This window comes from Mustelus asterias, chromosome 4 (genome assembly GCF_964213995.1).
Source record: "Mustelus asterias chromosome 4, sMusAst1.hap1.1, whole genome shotgun sequence".
Classification (NCBI taxonomy): Eukaryota; Metazoa; Chordata; class Chondrichthyes; order Carcharhiniformes; family Triakidae; genus Mustelus; species Mustelus asterias.
Window position 1 is genome coordinate 80672557 of NC_135804.1, and position 26946 is coordinate 80699502.

A 26946-nucleotide genomic window follows, 5' to 3' on the forward strand; every position below is an offset into this window, starting at 1 on the left:
GGTCCATTCAAAAGTCTGAGAGCAACAGGGAAGAAGCTGTTCTTGAGTCGGTTGGTACATGACCTCAAACTTTTGTATCTTTTTCCCGATGGAAGAAGGTGAAAGAGAGTATGTCCAGGGTGCATGGGTCCTTAATTATGCTGCTTTTCCAAGGCAGCGGGAAGTGTAGACAGAGTCAGTGAATGGGAGGCTGGTTCGAGTGATGGATTGAGCTTCGTTCATGACCCTTTATAGTTTCTTGTGGTCTTGGGCAGAGCAGGAGCCATACCAAGCTGTGATGCAAGCAGAAAGAATACTTTCTATGGTGCATCTGTAAAAGCTGGTGAGAGCCATAGCTGACATGCCAAATTTCCTTAGTCTTCTGAGAAAGTAGAGGCGTTGGTGGGCTTTCTTAACTATCGTGTCGGCATGGAGGAACCAGGACAGGTTGTTGGTGATCTGGACACCAGAAACTTGAAGCTCTCGACCATTTCTACTTCGTCCCCATTGATGTAGACAGAGGCCTGTTCTCCACTACGCTTCCTTGCGTCTTGCATCCTAGCATCTTGTAGATGCTACACACAGATACCGCTGTGCCTCAATGATGGAGGAAGTGAATGTTTAAGGTGGCGGCGGATGGCTTGTAAATTAAGCGGGCTGCTTTGTCCTGGCTGGTGATGGGTTTCTTGAATGTTGTTGGAGCTGCGTTCATCCAAATAAGTGGAGAGTATTCCATCACACTCCTGACTTGTGCCTTGTAGGTGGTGGGCTGGCTTTGGGGAGTCAGGAAGTGAGTTACTTGCCGCGGAATTCCAGCATCTGATGATCTCCTTGCAACCACAGAATTTATATGACTAGTCCAATCCAGTTTCTGATCAATGATAGCCCCCAGGATGTTGACAGTGGCGGATTCAGTGACAATAATGCTGTTGTATGTCGTGGGGAGCTAATTGGATTCTGCCTTTTTGGAGATGGTAATTGCCTGTCACTACAGTCCAAGCCTGAATGTTATCCATATCCTGCCACGTATGGAAACGGACTGCTTCAGTATTTGAGAAGTTGCAGGTTGTGCTGAATATTGTGCAATCATCTGTGAACATTCTGATCTTGTCATGGAGGGAGGTCATTGCTGAAGCCGCTGAAGATGTTTGGACCGAGGACACAACCCTGAGGAACTCCTGCAATGACGTCCTTGGATTGACATAATTAAGATTCTTTCCTAGCTTTATGTAGGCAAATGGAATTTAATCATCAGAGTTTCTGCAGTTGCTGCAAATATTATCCTGAAGTAGGTAATGTCATTCCTGAGTTCAGCAAGAATTTTTTTTCTCTTCCCATCAGCACTCATTAAAACATTCTGCAAATTCATCCAATCTATGACAGTAGCCCATGAAGCAGCCATTTCTGAGGGTTTATAGTAAGGTTTAAGACACACACACACCACACACCTGATGCCACATCAGTACAGTACCTTAATTGCAGTGCAGTGGAAGTTGAGATCAAAACTCCCAGCACCAACAAAATCTATTCTGGATTGGTCAATGCCCCCGATTGAATCTTCTGAAATAATGACCCAGATCTTTCAATCTCCAGACCATTGGAGACCAGATGTACCGCCCCCCCCCCCCCCCCCCCCCACACCCCGCGACCCAAGATGCTCTATCTGGCCCCCAAATAGAGCATCCTTCCAGCAAATTGCCCCCCTCTGACCTGACAAGCACCCGCCACCCACTCCCTGATTTCCCACTCCTCCTATCCCAACCCCTTATCCACTTAGCTCACCCACCCTACTCCCTTGCTCGCCTACAGATTCACCCATTCTCTTATACATTCATAACATACTGAGAAGCTTTGGGGAATTTGAATTCTCACTTCCCAGAATACGGCATCCAGTGCCATAAAAAGGGGGCATAGTTTCTACATGGATTCTCTTGGCTGCTTCCTCTGAGGTTTCCTGCACTGACTAAGTTCTGCAGAATCCTCCATGGGAAGATTGGCCAAAAAAAATTGGAGGAAGATAAGTGGGTAGTTAACTAGCATAATCAGTTTGGGAAGCATGGGCTCTGGTCCTCATTGGAAGAATTGAGCCAATGATTTGGGCTTTTAACAATTTTGTTGCCTCTGAATGCAGTATTAGCTATGAGGTGAGATTGAGTAAACTAGGGTTGTTCTCCCTGGAAAGACGGAGGTTGAGGGGCGACCTAATAGAAGTTTATGAAATTATGAAGGGCATAGATAGGGTGAACAGTTGGAAGCTTTTTCCCAGATCAGAAATGACAAACACAAGGGGTCACAAGTTCAAGGTAAGGGGGGAAAGGTTCAATACAGATATGCGGGGGACGTATTTTACACAGAGGGTGGTGGGGGCCTGGAATGCACTACCAAGCAAGGTGGTTGAGGCAGACACGGTAGGATCATTTAAGACTCCTCTAGATAGCCACATGAACAGACTGGGAATAGAGGGATACAAACGGATGGTCTAGTTAGGAACACATGATCGGTGCAGGCTTAGAGGGCCGAAGGGCCTGTTCCTGTGCTGTTTTGTTCTTTGAAAAGTTCCATGTTGAAAACTCAAGGTTGGAAAGCAACTTTGAAATGTGCTTGAGCAGTACATGCACTTTTTGGAAGCAAGTATGTGTTGGAATGGGGAGACATTCCTGCACTGCCTGGCCCCTCCCATGAAGATCTGAGGATGAAAGACCTGAAGTTATGAATGGTCACAATGTTATTGGGAATGAGCATCCTTGGGAAATTTTTGCAAATTATATGAATATAATTTTGGTTGCTTTCCTGTGTAGCAGCTGAGCTTTGTTGCATTTGATTTGATTTATTATTGTCACATGTATTAGTTTACAGTGGAAAGTGTTGTTTCTTGCACGCTATACAGACAAAGCATACTGTTCATAGAGAAGGAAACGAGAAAGTGCAGAATGTAGTGTTACAGTCATAGCTAGGGTGTAGAGAAAGATCAACTTAATGCAAGGTAGATCCATTCAAAAGTCTGATGGCAGAAGGGAAGAAGCTGTTCTTGAGTACGTGACCTCAGACTTTTGTATCTTTTTCCTGAGGGAAGAAGGTGGAAGAGAGAATGTCCGGGGTGCGTGGGGTCCTTAATTATGCTCTCTGCTTTGCTGAGGCAGCGGGAAGTGTAGACAGAGTCCATGGATGGGAGGCTGGTTTGCGTGATGGATTGGGCTACATTCATGACCTTTTGTAGTTTCTTGCAGTCTTGGGCAGAGCAGGAACCATACCAAGCTGTGATACAACCAGAAAGAATGCTTTCTATGGTGCATCTGTAAAAGTTGGTGAAAGTCATATGTCAAATTTCCTTTGTCTTCTGAGAAAGTAGAAGCGTTGCCTCTACTCATGTCTCGTGCAGAGAGGGTCCTTCGAAAGGCTAAGCTTGTGCTTCTCCCTTCGGTATCCTGGGGGCCGTATCTGGCCTACGGAAGAGAATAGTGACAAATAACTATTGGAATTGCAGTGCAGTATATAATTTCATCTTCCTCACTGAAGCAGGAATCTCTTCCAAATTGACCTTCCAGAAATCTTCAGTGCCAACCTGCCCCTCAAAAGAGTAAATGTCTAAAATCAACCAATAGAAGACCCTCCAAGCACTGAATGACTGAATAATAATAGATTATCATTGAGGCCACATAATACCAGATGGTTAAACATCTTCTATCTATTCAGTCAGTTTGCCATATCCTCTAGATATGTTGAATTAAATGTCAGCATATGTTACCAGATGCAGATTATAAATGTATGAATATATCCTAAGCACTATATTTTTTTAAATCTGGTTTAATTAGGAAAATGTTCATGTAAGTAGTGTTAAAATTTACCTGGCTGTGATCAAGTTCTGATTTACAGGGCTATTGGCTAAAGCATTTTAAAATTTTGACATTATTGGAGCATCACAGATTCCTGTGCATGAATTAGTTTGTAGAATCTAGATTTTCATTGGGTGTAAACTGGTTTTCAAGGCAATGAAATCTTAAAAAACAGAAATGATGTTCTCATATTCAAAATAAATGGTGAGAACAGGAAGGCAAAGGCAGACAGGTAAAATAAAGATTTTACAAAATCCACATGATAGAGAGAGTACAGGTAAGTGGGTGGGTTAGATTCCACAGCCTGAGCATGGAGGATAAAGGAAGTCTGGCAGGTAATAGAGAGCAGTTGCCGAGTCGGAGAAGTGTTTGTAAATGGCTGGAAAGTGATGCAAAATCTACATACACACAGTTGGCATTAATGAACGCCATTGTTCAGGGAATTGTTAAAGATGTAAATGCTTTTTGTATAAATTGTGATTTACGGTAATGGACATTTTGCACTTGGACCATCTGCATGAAATGTTGGCAACTCCACCACATGATCTACTGCAAAGAAAGCTACCAAACATCTGGACACAAAATGGGAATTGTTGGTTCTTGTTGGCGCACAGTGCAAGGTAATAGAATGTTTTAGCATTTTGATTGAATCATATTGCAGGAGCACTCAGATTTTCCCCATTTATAAAAGACTTGCATTCATTTAATAACCAAAACTTGCATTTACGTAGCGACATAACATAGTTATAGGTGTCGAAACATTTTATGGGAATGATTATAAAACCTATCTCTGGCCAAGCCATATAAGGGGTCATTGGGACAGGTGACAAGAAGCTTGATCAGAGATGGCTTTTAAGGAGCAACTTGAAGTAAAGGTTTTGGGAAGAAATTCCAGAGCCGAGAGCCTCGGCAGTTAAAGCCATGGCTTCCAGTGGAGGAGTGGTAAAATCAGGGATGCACAAGAGGCTAGAACTGGAAAGTTGTAGGGCAGGAGGAGATTACAAAGTTAGGGAAGGGCCATGCCATCCAGGAATTGGAAACAAGAGTATACATTTAAAATTAAGGCATTTCGTTACATCTTAAAGAACTGTCTTCTAGTACTTCATGTGAGCTGCTTTGCAATGCAGTCAGATAAATGACAGGTTAGTCTGATTTTGAAGATATTGATTGGGGACAAGAATTTGGACAGGGCATTGGGAAATCTCCTGATCATCTCCCAACACTCTGGTGGATTTTTCATTGGCTGCCGGAAAAAACAGACAAAGGGTGGGACTTTCCGGCCCCGCCTACCACCAGGATCATCAGGTCCTGCAGAAAGCCAGTGGACTTCTGGCTGGGCCGCTGCATCCTCCTGCAGTGGGTCCCATCACGGTGGGAAATTCCTGGCCAAGGTCATGGTTTAATCTCTCATCCAAGCATGTCACGTACTTTCTCACCGTTGAGGTGAAATGTTCTCCTATGTTTTGTCCAAACTCTCTGAGCAAAATATTTCTGATTGCAAACAAAGGCTACATTTACTTTGTGTCAGTCATAGCACAGTTCATATGAAGCATGCTCGCCTCTGAGTCAGAATGTTGTGTGTTCAAGTCCCATTTTCGAGGATTCAAATCTAATCCAGGCTGATGCTTCAATGTAGCATCCTCTCAGTACTGCATTGACAGACATCTTTTTCTGCTGGGATGTCAAACAATCTGTCCTCTCTAGTGAATGTAAAATAATCTATTTTAAGAGCTTCTCCTGGCCAGTATTTGCTCCTCAACCAACAGGCCCCAGGGTGAGTTATCTGGTCATTGCTGTTTGTTGGACCTCACTGCGTGCTGGCCCGGGGATTGTTGTGGGGGCCCTGGAGGAGGTTGGAGGGGCAGCACTGCGGGGGTCCCGGGCTGGCCAGTGGTCGAGCTAGCCAGCAAACGGGGAGACTGACAGATCGGGACCACTGTGCATGCGGAGAGTTCCAGAACTGTCAGAGGGAAGAGAGGGAAGATTTGAGTGTGAAGTTGAACTGAGAATCACCATTCCTGGGTATTTCCTATCCCACTAGCAGGACAGACTCACCAGTGGTGACAACACAGTGCGTACGCCATTGGGAGAGAGTTGTCTTGAGAATCCTCGACATTGACTTTAGACTCCATGCAGTCTCAAGGCCCTGAGAATCATGTTTTTCAAACGGCAAGGCCCTCAAAATTAAAACAGGATAACCCTACAAATAAGTGCAAATATTTATTTCAGGGTTTTGAGTCATGATCTAGAACAGTTTTCCCACCAATTCAGCACTTTGGGAGAATCGCCCCCACAATTTCCTTTCCCTAAATTAACTTTACTTTAGCTTAAGGGGATATATCAAAAATACACGCTTGTTTCAAATTGCAGAGTTCATCACATTGAACAAATTTATTAATGTTTTTGTAGTACTTGCATACAACTCGAGGGAGCTATATCCAAACACATGGGAGATTCTGGTGTCTGCTGTTGGGCATATCTACATGGCTTTAAAGTTTATGTTCAAACCTCTGTGGCGCTATCCAATGAAAACCTAATCGCAGAAACTAGCCAGTGCTTGCATGTGAATAAATCACCATTCAGTCTTTAGCTCTGTATATTAAATATATATATATATTCAAAATTGTGGTTCACCGCGCATTTGTTCAGAGAATTGTGGAAAATTCCAGCTTTGGGCAGTCGTTCCCCATCAGGAATTTTAATTTCTGCTTCCAAAGTGCATTCTGGGAAGGATGACCTCAACATGAAGGGATTTCACTTTCTCTTTAGAAAAAGCTAGCATAATTATAGCAACTTTTTACAAAATATTGCTGTGTTTTCAAAAAAAAGTGGAAGAAGAAAATCTCTCATAGTTCAAAGCCAAAATTGTCTGGAAATTTTCCATTAATTGCAAGTACCACAGAGGGCAAGCTGACTGCGCTGATGTAATCTCTCCTAGAACACATTGCATGAAGGAACATATGGTTCAGAGCACTTGGAAACTGTTTGTGAGTAAACTAATTTCCATCAATTCACTGCTGAGGCAGTGCCACAGCTGTGAACAGATATCAGAATATCAAAAGGTATAATCAGATTGTTCATTTGTAATTCAAATAGGCCCTGCCTCACGCCTTTCATTCCTTATGCTGCTCCAACTGTCGTTTTCAGTTGTTAATTTAATTTGCTTGTTTATTTTTTTGAAAAAATGTAACGCAAAAAAACATGAAGAAGGAATGAAGTTCAAGCTGTGCTGATTTCAGGATTTTTCATCTTACCAGCAATTAGTTTAACACACAACTTTGCCATGTGTCAAAACAGTTGTTGAACCTTATCTGTACTTCATTTTAAAACTCCTGCTATATGAAAAGAGCAAAGATTTGCACTGATATAAGACACAACTACCAATACAAGTATGCAACATACTATTTTTGTGTGCGGAAGGCAAATGAAGCCACCATTTTGCCACAAGTTCCCAACAATGCAAATGGGCAAGGGGGGCTGTGGAGGTCTATTTTGCTCAAATAATTCTGGATTTTGTAGAGAGATGGCAGCCTCTGTTGATCAGAATTACACCAATGAATGTTGAGGGAAGAATGTTTAACTAGAATCTGCTCATTCTAGTGCCATGCGACTTTTAAAGCTTACAAGGACCATCAAAATAGGCAGAGAGGGCTTTTGTTCAACTCAAAGGGCTGACAGTGCGATGTTTCCTGGTCCAACACTGGTGTGTGACTCTAGTTCCTGTGTTCACATCCTGGAATGGAACTATAACACTAAGCCTCCTGTTTGAAAGGCAACGGTGAGTCACATTGACTCCATATGCATATATTCCTTATTGTTTACATTAACAGTTCAAATAAACTACTTTTGTCCCTGGGTTTTAATATAGAATTCCTTGAAGATTTAACTCTAGTTAGACAAAACATTTTAAAATAAAGCCTTTTATGTTTTAAAACAACAACTTGCAATGACATTCTCCCTTTAATGGAATAAAACATCCTAAGTGTTACATAGAAACATAAACATAGACGATGTAGGAGGAGGCCTTTGAACCTGCTCCGTCATTCATAACGATCATGGTTGATCATCCAACTCAATAGCCTAATCCTGCTTTTTCCCCATAACCTTTGATCCCATTCATCCCAAGTGCTATATCCAGCCACCTCTTGAATGCATTCAATGTTTTGGCATCAACTACTTCCTGTGGTAATGAATTCCACAGGCTCACCACTCTTCGGGTGAAGAAATGTCTCCTCACTCCTGTCCTAAATGGTCTAAACAACATCTGATACCAGGCCACATAAGGAAATATTAGGACAGATGATTTTAAGGAGCGTCTAAAAGGAGATGTAGGAGGGGATTAGGTAGGAAATTCCAGAGTGTAAGACCCACAAATAACAACATAGAATACAGGACTACAAAAGTGCTCATCAGTATGTATAAAGCATTGATTTGACCACAGTTACAGTATCCTATGCAATTTTGGACACCCATTCTAAGAAAGATGTGTTTTCACCAGGATGATGTCAAAGATGCAAAAGTATAAGGATGCCAAATGAGAAACCTGAGATACTATGATTTGTCCACTATAGAAGCAAATGCCAACTGGAGATTTAGCGACGGTCTTCGATTTAAAATGGTCACTGACACGAAGTTAGGGACAATTTCTTTACGTCTGGGTTGGTGGTGCAGGGAATGCTTTGCCACAAGGATTGTTTGATGCTGAGATAAATGCTGGATGCAGAAACAGATACAGGTTTCGAGGGGGTGGGGATGGGGGTGCGGGGTGCATGCGCAGGGAGAGTGTGAGGCAGTGAGATTAGTCTTGCGTTTCTCTGGCAAAGAATTATCCCAGAAGCATTGTGTCAACCGACCTCCTGAGATAGAAACTCATCGGTATCATTTCAGGCTCAAACAGCTTCCCTTTATCTTCCCATCTGTAATCCAGAGGCTGATCAGCTTTTGGTATAATTTAATATATTGTGGTATTTTGAAACTAGCAGTTAATTTCAGGAGTGTTTAGAAAGTGCTGGGAAGTACTCATTTAAAATATTTATATTGAACATTTTTTAATGTTGCATTTTTGTGATTTTTACTTCTGATCCAAAAGGTTAGAGGGGACCAGATGCTAATTACTGGCTTCATAATTTACAGGAATTCAGAATAATGGGAAGAGCAAAGACATTTAACAATGCATTAAATGTTAGCTAAACATTTGTTAATCAGGAAGAACATAAATGTTATTCTAATCCTATTTATGGTTTCCGAGCCACCTTAGCTGTGTTAAGCTTCACTCCAGGACTTTAAATTAGTGCGGTACTGAAGGAGTGCTGCATTGCTGGTGGGGTCACTTAGCAGATGAAACTTTAAACCTATCCATCTGTTCAGATGGATGCAAAAGAGCCTATGGCACCATTCAAAGCAAGGCAGGGAAGATCAAAGGTGAGAATTGGGAGGCATTGAATTGTTGCAGCAAAGGTGGAAGCATATTTCTGACTACATGGTGTTCAAGAAAGACTGGTAAAGAAATAAAGGAGTGGGTAACAAAACTATCATAGCACTGGAAAGGGATAATATTCTTCAGGAGTCAAAGACAGAATCTTATTTGTTTAGAACTAAGGAACAATTGAGAGGCTATCATGCTAACAGATTTTACTATACATTACCAAATAATGGAAAGGAGATAGAAGAGCAAATTTCGGCAGGTAATCTGCCGTCCTTACCCAGACTGGCCTATGTGAGACTCCAAACCACAACTATGTGGTTGACTCTTAACCACTCTTTGAAATGACCAAGCAAAATACTCAGTTGTATCAAACTGCTACAAGAAACTCAGATATGAATAAAACTGGTCATTAGCACCCTTTATGCCCCAACAACAACAAAGGCACACCCAGCCAGGTGATGTTCCTGACTCACATTTGGGGACTTGTGAAAATTGAGAGCGCTGTTTTACAGATGAGTCAAGAGATAGACTGACATGGGCACACTCACTGAATAATACCTGGCAGCCCATGTCCAAGACTCGTTTATCACTATTCCTGGGTATTTCCTGCCCCACTAGCAGGACAGACTCACCAGAGGTGACAACACAATGCATACACTATTGGGAGAGAGTTGTCTTGAGAATTCTCAACATTGACTCCAGACTCCATGGAGTCTCATGGCCCTGAGAATCATGTTTTTCAAACCACAAGGTCCTCAAAATTAAAACCGGAAAACCCTATAAGTAAGTGCAAATATTTATTTCGGGGCTTTGATCAGCTTACCAAGTGTCTCAGTCTGCAAGCAGATGTTGGCTGTCATTTAGACATTCCTTATTTTAAGATTATATTTTCTCAGATGGAAGCACAGTGAGCTTCCAATGATCGAATGCAATGGATTCTCTAAATATATATATTTTTTCACAGCCCCTTTAGTTTAAATACATTCTGTACATTCAACCGTGTTCTTTCTGCTGATTGTGTGAAACCTTGTATTATTCCAGCGAGCTCATAATTTTATAGTAATAATTTGAAGTAGCGTATACTTAATGTACTAATATTAAAAGAAAGGTGCAATATCATCCCGTGAGCAGTGTCAGCAGCTGAAGTGCTGTTGAGACAAGGAGCCAGGTGGTTTTACCACTTCCTAAATGTAGTCTGCGGTGCACAACACAGCTTTCACTCAGTCTTGAAATGCATTAATTTCACCTTTACAATTACTGCAGATCGTTGGTCGAAGAGGACGATCCTCACCTGAAAGTGTCCTTGGCAAGTGGCGACATGGGTGTGGCAACCCATTTGCAATCTTCAAAGACAGGCAACACTCGCTTCTTCACTAGCAACACCCATAGTTCTGCAGTGTTACAGGTATGTTTGTTCTTAGTTCACAACGATGGCTGCTGTGCAGTATTTACTCCCTTTCCAGGCGCAGGACTTGTAGTCATGAGGCAATATGACTTCTGCTTAATCAGATTTGAATAGCAAAGAGTGTGCAAATGTTACATATTGTCCACACTTGATCATTCAAAAAAAATTCCACTTTTAATAATGGCAACATATATAGTTTTACACAATAAAATTTTTGTTTTAGACTAACACTTATGAAAACCTTGTCAGGCCTTGAATCTCCTTGATGTGTTATTTATGCTGTCATTTGCTATTTTGCTACACTATGATCTGGAGCATAGTCAGTTTAGACTCTGAAAGTTGTTGGGCCTTGTTGATTCTTGGGAGCCATGATGTGGAGATGCCAGCGTTGGACTGGGGTAAGCACAGTAAGAAGTCTCACAACACCAGGTTAAAGTCGATATGTGCGATCTTCTTGGAGACTTTAACCTGGTGTTGTGAGACTTCTTACCATTCTTGGGAGGTCAGGGCAACTTGAGACAGCAAACCTGTTTGTTCACATCGGCTTGTGCCCCTCAATGCTTTGTGCGCTTTTTAATAAATGTGAATTACAACTGTGGGATGACTAAATACTCAAGGGAATACTTTTAATTTAGGGGAAGGAAACAAATATCTCAGCTGTCTCCTAGTTTGGGTACGTTTATTAAAAGTCATAAACAATATTGCAAAATAGTAACATCATTGGCACAGCCACCTGTGTGTGTGGAAAATACTTTTTAATAAAGAATATGCAGCTTTTGAACAGTACTGTTGCCACAAATTGTAAAACTGCTTCAGACAATCCAGGTTTGACTCAGGATTACTTTATCTTTGTAAAATCATATCCCAATGCAATCCCTGTGTCAGACCACAACAGGGAAGAAAACAATTCCTCTTGTGTTGGCGAGATTTCTTCACACACACACACACACACACACACACACACACACACACACACACACACACACACACACACCCAAACTGTGGAGAGACATATATCTTTTTTTGCTTTGCATCTGGTAGACTCAAATTGCGTTTTACAATTGCTGTATTGAAAACAAAATTCTAGGCACCTTCATCACGTGAACTACTTACTTGACTGGGCAACCTCATTAAAAAATTGAACATACAGTCTTGCCAAAACATCCATTTGGCACTCTATTGACAGTTTGTATATGTTTGTGGATTTTTTATTGTTGAAGTATAAATAGTGCAAGCAAATAGATTTACATTGTATAGAACCAATATGCAAGGCAAACTTTACCCTCAAACCAGTATGTTGTCATTTTCCACATGTAGTAAATGGCTCTCACTTTGGAATACAGCGCAATGCAGAATAATGTTTGGGGCAGGAGTTACTGTGGTCACTGTAGAAAATTCATATGGAAAACACCATCATGTTTGAAGAACAATCGAGAGTGACTCTTCCACCTCTCACACCATCAAACCTTCACCAATGCTTTTCCAATACAATGAGCACAGCCATGCTTGTTTGATAGCAGCTCCCAATCTCGTGACCTCTACTATCTAGAAAGGCAAGAATAGCAAGCCCATGGTAACACCACCACCTGCAAGTTCTCCAGGTCTCACAATGCTCTGACTTGGAAATAGAATACTGTTTCTCCATTTTTGCTCAGTCAATATGCTTGAACTCTGTACCTTGCTATATTTGGAAGTACCTTCACCGCTTGGACTGCAGCAGTTCAAGGAAGTAACACACCACCATCTCATCAAGTGTGATGGGCAATAAATGCTGGTCCTCAGTGATGTTCATATCCCAGGACTGAATGAAAATAGAAGGAAAAGCATACCATTACAGTAAATTACAAACACAGGAGCCAATGTCAAAACATAATGTCAACAAAACGAAGGAGATCGTCATTGACTTCAGGAAGCATAAAGGAGAACATGTCCCTGTTTACATCAATGGGGGCGAAGTAGAAAGGGTCGAGAGCTTCAAGTTTTGAGGTGTCCAGATCACCAAAACCTGTCCTGGTCTCCCCATGCCGACACTATAGTTAAGAAAGCCCACCAACGCCTCTATTTTCTCAGAAGACTAAGGAAATTTGGCATGTCAGCTACGACTCTCACCAACTTCTACAAATGCACCATAGAAAGCATTCTTTTTGGTTGTATCACGGCTTGGTCTGGCTCCTGCTCTGCCCAAGACCACAAGAAACTACAAAAGATCCTGAATGTAGCCCAATCCATCACGCAAACCAGCCTCTCATCCATTGACTCTGACTACACTTCCTACTGCTCGGCAAAGCAGCCACAATTAATGACCCCTAGCACTCCGATCATTCTATCTTCCACCTTCTTCCGTCGGGAAAAAGATACAAAAGTCTGAGGTCATGTACAACCGACTCAAGAACACCTGCTTCCCTGCTGCCATCAGATCTTTGAATGTACCTACCTCGCACTAAGTTGATCTTTCCCTACACTCTAGCTATGACTGTAACATTACATTCTGCACTCTCTTGTTTCCTTCTCTATGAACAGTATGTTTTGTCTGTATAGCATCAGGGAAAAAAAGATTATCTGGTCATTAAACCATTGCTATTTGTGGGAGCTTGCTGTGCACAAATAGGCTGTCACATCTCCTATATTACAACAGTCACTGTACTTCAAAAGTACTTAATTGGCTGTACAGCAGTGTGAGATATCCGGTAGTCATGAAAGGTGCTATATAAATGCAAGTCTTTTTTATATATGCTAAATGTGTGGAGTTCTGGGAATAGGAGGGAGGGGAAGGCCTGGGTTGGATGCACTTTCAAAGGGTCGGTGTAGATTCAATCTGCCGAATGGTCGTCTTTTGCACTTTAGGGATTCAATGGTTCTTTTTGACCACTTTCTGAATGGACCAGATAGCTGTTATATATCATCCTCCTCAAAAATATCCTCTATTAATTTTATTAAGCGTCAGAGAATGCTTGATTCAATTCATTAACCTGAAGTAGATTTCAGGATTTCCTAATCCTGAGCACTAACCACCCACACTTATATTTAGTCAGTGCTGACCTTTGTTCTGAAGCCTGTGATTAAAACATACAATTTGTGGCAAAAGCAAAGCTGCACCAAATAAGGAAAGGTTCTGTGTACTTTCTTTTAGCTTTGCCTTGCATATGCAGAGTAAATGTGTTTTGGAGCAGAGTTGAGGTGGAAGCTGACGGTCCAACTGTTGTTTTAGATGGAGCCCAAAGTTCAGTTTCTGTGCGAATACATAGGAAATTGGTGCAAGAGTAGGTGATGTGGCCCCTCAGACCCACTCCATCATTTAATCAGATCATGAACAACCCTCAACTCCACATTCATACCTGCTTGCCATATCCTTCAATTTCCTTACAGTCCAGAAAACTCTCGTTTTAGCGATGAATACACTGATTGAACATCTAAGGCTCTCTGGGATAGAAAATTCTAAAGATTTATAATCCTTTGAATTAATGCATTTATTGTCATCTCAATCCAAAATGGTTGACCCCCTTATCCTGCAACAATGCTCCCAAATTCTAAACTTTCCAGCCAGGCAAAATGAACTGCCAGCACCTACCCTGTTGAGTCAATTTCTCAATGGAATGTAAACTTGTTGAAATATTTACTTCAGTTGTCGCTATTGTCATATTTTTTAATCTACTTTTCAAATTTACCTTAATTAACTTTCCCCTTAAGCCATTGTAATTGACTTTAAGTTCAATGCTCCAGTTTCAGATTTGTCTGTCACTATCAAACATAATGTGAAGTTTATCATATTATGATTACTCTTTCCCAGAGGATTCCTTATAATGACCTTGCTGATTAAGTTGCTTTTATTACACAAAACAAGACCCAAAATAGCTGCTGCCCTGGTTGATTCCATGGCACGTTGTTCTGCAAAACTGTCTCAAATGCATTCCATGAACTTCTCCTCCAAGCTATTTTTGTGGATTTCATGTTGTGTAGCCTATATGTCGATTGAAGCCCCTCATTATTTCTGCATTGCCTCTATTACAAACTTCTCTTATTTCTTATTATTCAGCCCAACAGAGTGTAGCTGCTATAATAAAAACAGAACATACAGGACATACTCTGCAGATCTGGCAGCATTTGTAGGGAGAGAAACAGAGTTAACTTTACAGGTCAAGTTCTGATGAAAGATTGCTGACCTGAAATGTTAACACTGCTTCTCTCTGAAAAGATGCTGCCTGACCATTTGAGTATTTCCAGAATTTTCAGCTTTTTTCAGATTTCCAACATCCACAGTATTTTGCTTTCGTGATAGTATGACTTATGTTAGGGAGACCTATAAAATGCTCCTACATGCTTTTTCTGTCCCATGTTATACCTTATCTCCACCCATACTGATTCTGCTGTCTGTTCTTGGAGCCAGAATCTTTTCTTGCTCCCGCATGCCCTTACGGTATCTTTTATTTCCAGAGTTACCATGCATTCAGATAAAGTGCCTTACAGTTGAACTTCTCACCTATTTTGCTCCGATTCTCCTTATTCTCTGTTGCCATTAAACTGCCCCCCCCCACCCACTTGCACAAATCTGCTGTATGACCTGATCTTTTCTCTTCAGATTTATAAGTTTCACCTTATTTGAACTGTTCCCCTCCCGTTTTTTAGTTTGATGTCCTATCTGCAGCTTCATACGATTTGCCAGTGCACTATTTGCAACCCAGTTTGAGTAGAAAGAGTCCCATGGAATAGCGCTCTCTTTTCCCAGTCCTGTTGCTGGTGCTCTATGAATTGAAACCGCACCACTCTTTTTGAGCAATTCATTCAACTCTTTGCTCTGTTAGTGATGAAAGGCTGTGGCTGAGCTGGTAGCATTCTTGTCTCTGAATCAGATGTTTCTGGGTACAAGTCGCACTTGTGGATTTGAACATTAAATCAAAGCAAGTGCTGAAGGGTGTTACACTGTCAGCGGCGTTGATTTTCAGATGAGGCACCAATCCAAGGCGCTGTCTACCCTCTTGGGTTGAGGTAGAAGATTCCATGGCACAATTTCAAAGAGAGCAAGAGTTATCCCCAGTGTCGTATCTGATATTTATCCCTCCACCATCATCACTTCTATCAACAACTAAAAACAGATTATCTGGTCAATATCACATTGCTATTTGTGGGCGTTTGCTTTGCACAAATTGGTTGCCATAGTGATAACATTTCAAAAATACTTGGAAAAGCAAAAATACTATAGATTTTGAAAATCTGATTTAAAAACAAATTCTATAAATTCTCTGCAGGTCAGGCAGCATCTGTAGAGAGAAACAGTGTTCACGTTTCAGGTCAATTACTTTTCATCTGAACTCATTGGTTGTAAAGCATTTTGTGACGTGGAGGTTGTGAAAGGCATCATAAGAGTGAAGACTTTTTTTTCTTTGTATGTTAGTTTGTGCGTAGCTCTGATAGTATCTGGAGATTATTCATTTAAAGTTCCACTTTTAAATTTGGATACCTGCCCCTGCTCCATCCCATTGCAGCTCCAAGTTCTTGTCCAGTTGCATAAAGCAGGCGGTATAATCTTTGGAAGTTCAAGTTTTTAGAATAAGCAAGGATGCAATAACTTTAGTAGGTGCTAATCTAAATTATACCTGGTCCACTAGTGAAAATTAAAGCCGAGATTAGATATAAACCAGTACTTCGCATAGGATACTATATTTTGAAAATTCAAAGACTTTTCTCAATACCTTCACTGAATTGTAGTAATTGAAATTGAACTCTTTCCAGCAAACAGGACATTTAGGGTGGCCAGAGTTGGAGGCCAAGGATATCCGCACTGCTACAACACAAGGGGAAAATGTAATCGCTGCAGTGCATGCAGAAATGAGGCTTCAATCTTGTGCGCAGCCCCAACTAAAGGCTAATGAGCAGCAAGCAACTCAATGAAAAAAAGAAGTGAGCAGAAACCACTGGCAATGCTTCACTGAGGCAGAGCAGTCAACACAAGGCACGGGGATAATCCTGGAGCAATTGTTTTCATTAAGTTAAGGATATGCCCCTGCCTGCAACCCCCTCCACCACTACTACTGACCCACATGCTCCCAGTCTCGGAAACATAGAAGTAACTGATTCCTGTTAAAAAATCTTACAATCTTTCTTGCACTGTTGAAGAACTATGTCCTATAGAAATGTATACACTGGTCCTACCTTAATTATATTCTACTCTAATAGCTTGCTTTGTATGTTGAAGTTTGAGAGTGGTGGAAATGTGGAATTTTTCTCCACATAAGAACATAACATAAGAACTAGGCGCAGGAGTAGGCCATCTGGCCCCTCGAGCCTGCTCCGCCATTCAATAAGATCATGGCTGATCTTTTTGTGGACTCAGCTCCACTTACCCGCCCGCTCACCATAACCCTTAATTCCTTTACTGTTCAAAAATTTTACCTATCATTGCCTTAAAAACATTCAATGAGGTAGCCTCAACTGCTTCACTGGGCAGGGAATTCCACAGATTCACAACCCTTTGTGTGAAGAAGTTCCTCCTCAACTCAGTCCTAAATCTGCTTCCCCTTATTTTGAGGCTATGCCCCCTAGTTCTAGTTTCACCCACCAGTGGAAACAACTTCCCTGCTTCTATTTTATCTATTCCCTTCATAATCTTATATGTTTCTAAAAGATCTCCCCTCATTCTTCTGAATTCCAATGAGTATAGCCCCAGTCTACTCAGTCTCTCCTCATAAGCCAACCCTCTCAACTCCGAATCAACCTAGTGAATCTCCACTGTACCCCCTCCAGTCCCAGTATATCCTTTCTCAAGTAAGATTCACATGGTGTGTTTGAGGTGAATGCAACAAAGGCACGTCATATTATGAACTTCCAGTCAATACTTTTTAAAAATTAGACACAAATGAGCTGATAAGATGGCTGCCACAAATCCTCTGAGTTTTTGGCATTTAGATTACAGATAGTCAAGTCTCTGGTGAATACCAAATTCAAATGAACATAAGTGAGGATACTTCACAATTATCTGTCGAATTCACACATTGTTTAAGGATGGACCAACATCTAAAGACTACGGACTTTCCAGACAGGCTGTCTCCATATTTCATACTGGACAAAAGGGAAGATCGAAACTCAATGACTGCTATCAACTTCCTATTGTATTATGATGGCCTCCCTCCTACAAACTAGACTGAGGGAACCTCAGAAATGTTAACCCAGTGGTCATGTAATCAGAAGTGTTTCAGGGACTGCACCTTTATAACCCCAGGGCCCAGCAGATCCTTCAGAACCATCAATCAATCTGAGGGACCAGACTATGAACGTCATCAAGCAGCCAAAGTACATAACCTGTTCTAGTTTCAAAGTCTCCTGAGAACTAATCTCTCAGATATTCAACTCCAAGTAACCTCACAACCTGCTATGAACCCTTTGCTTTACACGACCCTCACTTCAACTTGAAAGTATTGAATCCTTTCGAGAATCACAAGCCGACCATGTGAGAGACTGGAGATTGTCAATCAGATCCTGAATTAACTACAATCTGTAAAAGTGTGTGTGCATGTGTAAAAATAACCCTCATTTATAAACTCTCAAACCTTGCTGTTGAATTATTTAATTGGAATACACTCTCCAAGGTTAAAAAAGACACACCTCTTTTGATACTGATTACAGGAAGTCAAAGAGCATCTATATTCTTTCCGTGACAAGCAACAATACATTTAAAAGTAAGCTAAATAAGTACCTGAGCAAGAAAGGCTTAGAAAAATAGACTTATGGGGTGAGATGCACAAGGAGGCTTGTCTGGAGCATAAATACCACCTTATGGAGTGAATAGCCTATTTCTATGCTGCAAAATTCTGTCAATCTGTCAATCATCTTGTTTATAAAGAACTCTATTAATTTTAGCATAAATATAATAATTTGGCAATGTACTTTAGGGTGGCATTTAGCCTGATCACATTAGTTTGATTAAATCTATCTGTTGCGGTTCTGTCAGTTTTGGGCACTAATCTTATTTCCACCAAATTTTTCCTTTTCCTCTCAGCAGCCTTTCACCATCGCCTTAAAAACAACAAATTAGCCTTTTCTATGTCCTTCCAATTCACTCCACACCTGTATTTTTATACCTTCCTATAGATTATAAATGGATATATTCCTGATGCTCTGAAGGATGGCGGCGATCACTGTCTCACTTTTGAGGCCTTGCAGTGGAGAAAGCAAATTGAAATTTATGTCTGCTTACTTAAAACTTGCACCTGGTTTCAGACCCACTTAACAATTTAAGATGAAGGATTATGTATGGCTGTTAGAATGAGGATAATATATTTTATTTCTGTGGCTTTGCCTGGGGAAATAGAATTAGTATTTTTTCAAACAATGCATCATTAGGGAACCACAACAATGTTTGTCCATTAAGAATGAACCTGGACATATATTACCTCTCATTCAAAAATTGCCAATTTTGATGTCGCATTAAAATGCGATTGCTGTTTTAACATTGTAAATATGAAGGTTACAGCATTTAAGACATTGCGTGTGTGACTGCAGCACTGAATTCAGTATTCCACTGTCAATACGCAGTGGAATTCAAAAAGAAACCTGCATGGAAAATATTTTTAATTGTCGGGATGTGAGCGATACTTGCTGGCAAAGTTACACTGAAAAGGTGGTGGTGAGCCTTTTCTTTGAACCACTGCAGTATTTGTGCTGATGCTCCTCTCCCACACTGATGTTAGTTAGGGATGAAGAATTGATGCTGTATGTTCACATCAGGGTATGTGTGTCTTGAAGGGGAGCTTGAGTGTGACGGTGTTCTAAGACTCTAGGAGGTAGGTGTTGTTGAAGTGAACTTTGTGAGTTGCTGCAGTCTCTGTGCGGGAATGTGATTGATGGAGCTGCTGCATCAATGTCCTTGACCAGTGCTGATCGGCCTCAGAAAGCCAGATTCCAGCCATTGGAGAGTTTTCCCCTTGTCCTCCATGCACCGGTGTTTTCAGTTTTGCACAGATGCCTTGGTGCCACACTTAATTGAATGCTTTGTTGACATTTAGGGAAGCGGCTTTCGCCTCTACTCTTGCCTTCAGCTCATAAGTTCATGCCTGGATCCAGGCTGTGCTGAGCTGGTAGAACTGGCAATAAGCTTAGCTGAGCAGATTGTTGAATAGGTTTCAGTTGAGGGCACTGCTGGTGAGTACTTCCATCACTGAGCTACTATTGGGAAGAGATTGTTAGGGTAGTAGATTTTCTCTGCATAATATCCCTTGGGATATTTAAAGTTGATTGCATATTGACATCTCTGATCCTAGAAACCTCAGGAGCCAGCCAGTTCAGATCTTCAGTACTTTTGGCTGAAGGCAGTTGCAAACTTTGGTCTTATTCTTGAACTCACATATTGAGCTCCTTTTATGGTTGAGGACCGTGATATTCACAGAATCGACTCTTCTCGTCAGATGCCTGATTGACCATTACAACTCTTAACTGGATGTGCTATGAGGGTTGTAGATCTTCGCTAATTTTGGAATCACTTTTTTTCTGTGGCCTGCTGCTTTTGGTGTTCTTTATGCACCATGTTGTAGCCCCATAAGCTTGGTGCCTCAATCCAAAGCATGTCTGGTGCTGCTTCTTGCTCCTTTCGTCATTGAGCCAGGTTTGGTTTGTAACCTTGCTGCTGATGGAAGAGTGAGGCAAGTGTGATGTAAGAAGGAAGGAACTTGGACTCTTTTACAAGACCATTATCTTGCCCTCAAAAACATCTAAGGTGCTTCCTAAACAATTAATTGCAATTTAGTCATGTAGACAACTGAAGGCAACCAATATGTAAATAAGGTTCCCAAAAATAGCCAATGAGATGAATGACCAGTTAATCCAGGATTTCTCAAACTTTGAGCCATGGAAACCCTAGTGACCTCCAAAGTGCATTGGGGAATTCCAAGCATCATTGTAATGTCAACGCCCATTTTTTTGCCGAGAAATAGGTGAGAACACATATCAAATGTAAACAAGTCTTTTCCAGCTATATCTATACATGTATGAGGAATTAGGAAGACTTACAGTCACAAATACATTTGCCAGCTTTATGGCCCCCTCACATTGAGCCCTGGCCAAGCCATCCTTCCATGGCCCCTTTAACATGAACTCCTGGAAGGTAGTACCCACTTTAGAAGTGGTTTACCTACAAAATGCTCTTATTTAAAAATAATTAAACCTTGCCTTTTGTAATTTTTAATGGGAGGAGCAGAGAGGTTATGACGGAGCTGTATAAAACGTTCATTAGGCCACAGCTACAATACTAGAACTCTCTGCTTAAAGGGTGGTAGAGTCGGGAACACTGAAAGCATTTAGATGAACCATAGCAACAAGGCTACAGACCAGCTGCTGGAAAATGGAATTAAAATAGATAAGTGCTTGATGGCCGGTACAGGCATGATCAGCTGAAGGGACTCCTGCTGTGCTGGTAAAACTCTGAATTTTATAAGTGAAACAGGAAGGCAGAGGCTCATATCGGACGCATGCAGCAAGCACACTGTCCCTCACATGCACACTCTCTCCCTCTTATACACTTTCTGGCACTGGTTGAAGGCCACAACATAAGGTGAACTACTGTTCTTGTTCAAATAGTGGACCTTGTGTCCATCTGAATTGATAGCAGCAGGAGCTTGAGTTTAACATCTTAGTATCTGGTTAATATTTACCACAATAAAGTGTCATGTGATTATGCACTAAAATCCTGGTGTGAGACTTGAACACACAACTTTCTGCCTAGAGGTGAGGGTGCTACGAGCTAAGCAAGCAGGTTTGTATATTTGTAAAGCTCATTGTAGAGCATCATGTAAATAAATGTTGCCAATGTTGATGAAGAAACTGTTTTTGCACTTCCATTTCACAGCTTGTAACCTGATCTTGTAATATCTAAATTTTGTAGGGGTTTGACCAGCTCCGAATTGAAGGGTTACTTTGTGATGTCACTTTGGTGCCAGGAGACGGTGATGAAGTATTTCCAGTCCATAGAGCAATGATGGCCTCAGCCAGTGATTATTTTAAGGCTATGTTCACAGGTAAGATGTCCCAGCTCTTGTGAACTGTAAGGAATTACATGAACAGATGACAACTGTGCTGGTGCTTGGATCATTTTGTCCTTTGATGACAGTTGCCAGCATCTCTACTCATATATCTGCCTTCATGGTTGCTAACCCAACAAACAAAAGTAATTATTGTTGGGATGGTGTTGATCACAGAACATTATTGTTAAAGAGAGGTCTTCGTAGTCATCAGTATTTTAACTGCTTGTAATTTGAGAACCAGTGGATGTGGTGTATTTGGACTTTCAGAAAGCTTTTGATGAAGTCCCACTTAAGAGGTTAGTATGCAGAGTTAAAGCACATGAGATTGGGGGCAATATTGGCATAGATTGAGAATTGGTTAGCTGGCAGGAAACAGAGACTAGGAATAAATGGGTATTCTTTGAACTGGCAGGCAGTGAGTAGTGAGGTACTGTTGGGATCATCAGTGTTTGGGCCCTGGCTATTCACAATATACATCAATGATTTGAATGAGGGAACCAAAATGTAATATTTCCAAATTTGCTAACGACACAATTAGGTGGGAATGTGAGTGGAGAGGAAGATGTAATGAGGCAATTTAGACAAGTTGAATGAGTAGAAAACTACATGGCAGATGCAGTATTACGTGCCTAAGTGTGAGGTTATCCAGAATATCAGTATTATTTAAATGATAAATGCGGAATGTTGAAATACAAAAGGACCTGGGTGACCTTGTACACCAGTCACTGAAAACAAACATGCAGGTGCAGCAAGCAGTTAAGAAGGCAACTGGTATGTTGGGCTTCATTGCAAGAGAATTTGAGTACAGGAGCAAAAATATCTTACTGCAACTGTACAGAGCTTTGGTGAGACCATACCTGGAGTATTGTGTGCAGCTTTGGTCTCAACTAAGAGAGAATATAATTGCCATGAAGAGAGTGCAGAAAAGGTCCACTAGACAGATTCCTGGGATGGCAGGATTTCATATGAGGAGAGATTGGGTCGACTGGGCCTGTGTTCACTAGAGTTTTGAAGAATGAAAGGTGATCTCATTGAAATGTATAAAATTCTGACAGGACTGGACAGACTGGGTTCAGGGATGATGTTTCCCCGGATTGGGGGGGTCTCGAACAAGGGTTCACAGTTTCAGAATATGGGATTGGCCATTTAGGATTGAGATGAGGAGAAGCTTCTTCAATCAGAGGGTGGTGAACCTGTGGAATTCTCTACCACAGAAGGCTGTAGTGGCTAAGTCACTGAATATATTTAAGAGGAAATAGTTTACTAAAGGCTTCAAGGTGCGAGTGTGGAATTATGGTATTGAGATAGCGGATCAGCCATGATCATATTAAATGGCAGAGTGGGCTTCAGGGGCCAAATGGCCTACTCCTATATTTTGTGTTTCTGTATACAAATATACACTAAAGGGTATAGGCATGGAGTTATCTCTGTTCTAAAACTTCACACGGCTCTGGCCAGTGTTATAATGACCCAAGTCTAGGTCATGTGCCATCTTAAGTGTCCCTGTATTAAACCTGTATGTGCCACACCACCCCCCAAGCCTTTATCTCATGGACATAGAGTTACTTTAGTTTATTTCAAGTCTTACATTGTTATAAGTCTTAGGCATTTACTTACAACCTTAATGCTATTCCAACATTATTGCTATTACAGTATTAGCATAAGAAACATTCTCGCTATCCCATCTCCCTCCTTCAAGTCCTTAAAGTTAGAGGTTCAGGCAGTCTGGAGGCATTATAATCCTTCCACATCTCATTCATCGTTGTGTCAGGAGAGTGCTAGGCTCTGTTGGTCCTAGTTCTTGTTGTTTTGGAGGTTGGACTGGCCTTTCATAGAAATCATAGAAACCCTACAGTACAGAAAGAGGCCATTCGGCCCATCGAGTCTGCACCGACCACAATCCCACCCAGGCCCTACCCCCATATCCCTACATATTTACCCACTAATCCCTCTAACCTACGCATCTCAGGACACGAAGGGCAATTTTTAGCATGGCCAATCAACCTAACCCACTGTGTTGCTTTCATTCTTTTCTTTCATTGCTTAAATGTTGACCATGTCTAGTTGGCTTGGTTATTGTGCCGATGCATGGTTGCTGTTAACAAAGATGGTATTTGTCTCCTTGCTTCTGCTTTTACTACTTTTTCCAGATGGGCCATCACAAAGCCCTATGAGGCTGAGGAAGAGTGTTCCTGTGGCTAGAAGAGGTTGAGTAGTATGCTCACCTCTGCTTTTTGTTATTGATGGTAATATACCTGGTTGCAGCATCCTTGTGGTTGTAGCATGCTGGCTGGAAGTTGTAGCGTGTGTACAGTGGCTGATGTATCCATCAGCTGTACCATCATCGCAGTTGGAGGTAAACGCCTCTTGGACTGCTGATCATCTACTCTTGTGCTGCATCCACTGAAGGTTCTATGCCATAATTCTTCTGTGCTACCTTTTAAGCGCACATTTTCTAATTTTGTTTCTGCCAATAGTTTTTGTTAGTGAAAACTTCTGTCTTCACTTGCCATTCTATATTTTCATCATTTCGCATACCTCTTTAGGAATGTGATACTTTTTCAAGGTTCCTTCCAAATGTGCAACTGTTTTCTTCAGCACTGTAGTCTGATTCTTGTACCTCTGGGCTCCCTCCCGGAATAGTGAACATTCCTGAGTTACAAAACTGGGTCAACAATTCTTTGAGTGGCATTAAATTCATTTTGTTTCGCTTTGTAATGCTGTCGAGCGATGAACTCAGACCTGAGAGAACTTTGTAACATGCGAAGGTCCTTCACAGGTTTTTCTTTTTAGTGTGCAGCTCAATTACTTTGTCTCGACTTCTTTAGTAATTTAAGAGTTTCACTGAGTTTGGTCTGCTATTCTGCCATTCTGCTGCGTAAAGTATTCTTTATTCCTTCATGTTGCTGAAACATAATGCACTGTTTTTGAATCTGATGCCGAAGGACCATTTGCTGCTCTTTCATCTGTTTATTTTCTTCTCACTCTGTGTATCAGTATATAGCTTTGTGATTGCTGATAGTTCCAACTCTGCTTTGTCTGAAGTAACATTTAACATTTTTTCCAACTCGTATTTTTCCAGGGGCCAAGTATTAGTTCATCAAAGTTTTTCAATTTAATGAGCTCGGAGTGTCTTTCCTGTCTGCTGTTATGCCCAACTGTACTTCAAGTTGAGTTCTTCCAATTCAGCTTTAATGCAAATACTTTGATTGTATTTCCGCTTTTACTGCTTATTAAGCTCTGAACTCTCCTCCGCTTGAAGATTAAAATATTCATCAAAGACTGTTAAGAGTTCTCTGAGGCTGGTTTCAGATTCATCAATGCCTTGCAGCTGGACAACATAATTTGGAAGATCACCAAACTAGTAAAAAACCATTAACCTGGTCTTCCTTTGATATTTTACTAAGGCCTGATATACGTAAGTATTGTGAAATGTTCCTGCTCAAAGTTGCCAATTGTCCTTTTGAATTTGGCCCTGGAGTTGGTACAAATTATCTGATGAGTTGGATTTTTGTTTGATGTTGAAGATATTAAAAGTGTGGGCTCGACTTTAATAGCCTACAGGCTTCTGCGATGACGTCACCATTCACTGCAGAACATTGGTTTCCTGCACTTGTTGGTTTTGGAAGGCTTCACAAAATGGCGTTGGACCACTTTGGGAAAAAGAATTTTCAACCATGGCTGCGATGGGTCAGCAGCTTGCCAACTTGATTTAATCAGCAATGTAGTGTTGTCAGTACATGGCATTTAAGTACACCGCAGGCTTGTTGTTAAAGCAATAGAGGGTTGCAAGGTCCCTGAGAATTCTCTGGAGCTTTTTGTGGCGAATGTTCTCAGTGTCTATAGCTCTGTTTGGAGCTTCTTTCAGTTAAGAATCTGTTGAAGATGTATTTTTTCTTTGTCTTTCAGCATTCATGTGACAATGAGGGGTTTTGATCCAGAACTGTTACCATGTTAGGATGGTGTTGATTACAGAATATGACTGTTAAACTGTGGTATCATCCATATGTTAACAGCAAGTCTTTATTAACCATTGTAACTATATAAAATATCGAATAGAGGGTACCTCCACTCTAGGTCCTAACATGTCTCTGGCCAACATCACACTGACCCTAGATATATGTGCCTTCTCACATCACATTATGGGTGGTACAGTACTCGCACTCTGTTAACCCTGTACTTGCCATATACCCTTCTACTGCAATAATGATCTAAATGTCGATGTAATGTGCACTGCTCTCCAAGTACCATCGCCTGTTGGGTCGTCAACATGGCAAATTGTTCTGGAGTCTCCAGGAATTGAAAATTGATCGCCAGGACAGTGCTACAAGCAAACTTGAGAGAACATTTATTGGGATATTTATTAAAAAGTGTTCTTCAAAGTTTTGTTTGAACATTTTAAAGTTACTGTCATAAAAAATAATTGGATTTGGCAAAAGGGTTGTTTAACTTGAGAACAAATCAATCTGGGTAATGAAGAGCCTGCCAGCTTCTCGATTAGTTTATGCAGTCAGTGGGCAACGAGAATGGACATGGCTCAGGAGTACTGAGCCCACCAACAATTACTCCTGCAACCACCATTCCTTCTCCTCCCTGCCCCCTCTCTGTCCCCCACAGATCTCAGATTTGATGACTCAAACTGAAGCTGGGAGGCTCTCGTACACCATCTTGTCCGTAGCCCTGGATACAGCCTCACACAGACAAATATACTTCCAGATTCGGTTACAAGTCATTAGCATATACCAATCAAAGTTGTACATTTGATAACTTCTATCTATATCCACTCTCAGCTGCCGATTAGGTTTACATAATGCAAAACATAAGGGTATCGTTGTTTAATTACAACTTATGCACGTCTACCTAATTATAATATCACCAAGCACCTAATTCTTCTGACTTACCTATTACCTTCCAGGCACAGTTGTGATAGCTATATTTCTAACCAGTGGTTTATCAACTCCTCTGTCCCATTGTCTCTGACAAGCTGTAGCTGCACATAATTCAATGGAGGCCTGTGCGTTTGCTGTGTGACTGAGGCCTCCCTTGTGATGGGAGTTTTATGGTCATTGAATCTTAACTAGGTCAATTGACACCTGTGGTTTTCTCTCAGCTTTCCCTGTGTGACTGAATTTAGCAACTTGCAGCTTATGCGATTTTTAAACCAGTGTGATGATTAACCCTTTCAGTATGATTATTGGTATGGCTACTAGGCTTCTTCACCTCATAACATTTTATCTTGACTCTAACTATGGACAGCTTGTGGCATCAAAAAGCTCAAGTAAAATTGAACTCTGAGAA

The 26946-nt window shown here is 41.2% G+C and overlaps 1 protein-coding gene across 1 annotated transcript in view; it reads left to right on the top strand.

Moving 5' to 3' along the window:
• klhl13 (kelch-like family member 13) overlaps positions 1–26946 on the top strand; it is a 249704-nt gene that overhangs the window by 189020 nt on the left and 33738 nt on the right. The window contains exons 3-4 of the mRNA XM_078211279.1: positions 10501–10642; positions 21510–21642. Coding sequence (XP_078067405.1) covers positions 10501–10642; positions 21510–21642 — 275 coding nt within the window. The remainder of the gene's footprint in view (positions 1–10500; positions 10643–21509; positions 21643–26946) is intronic.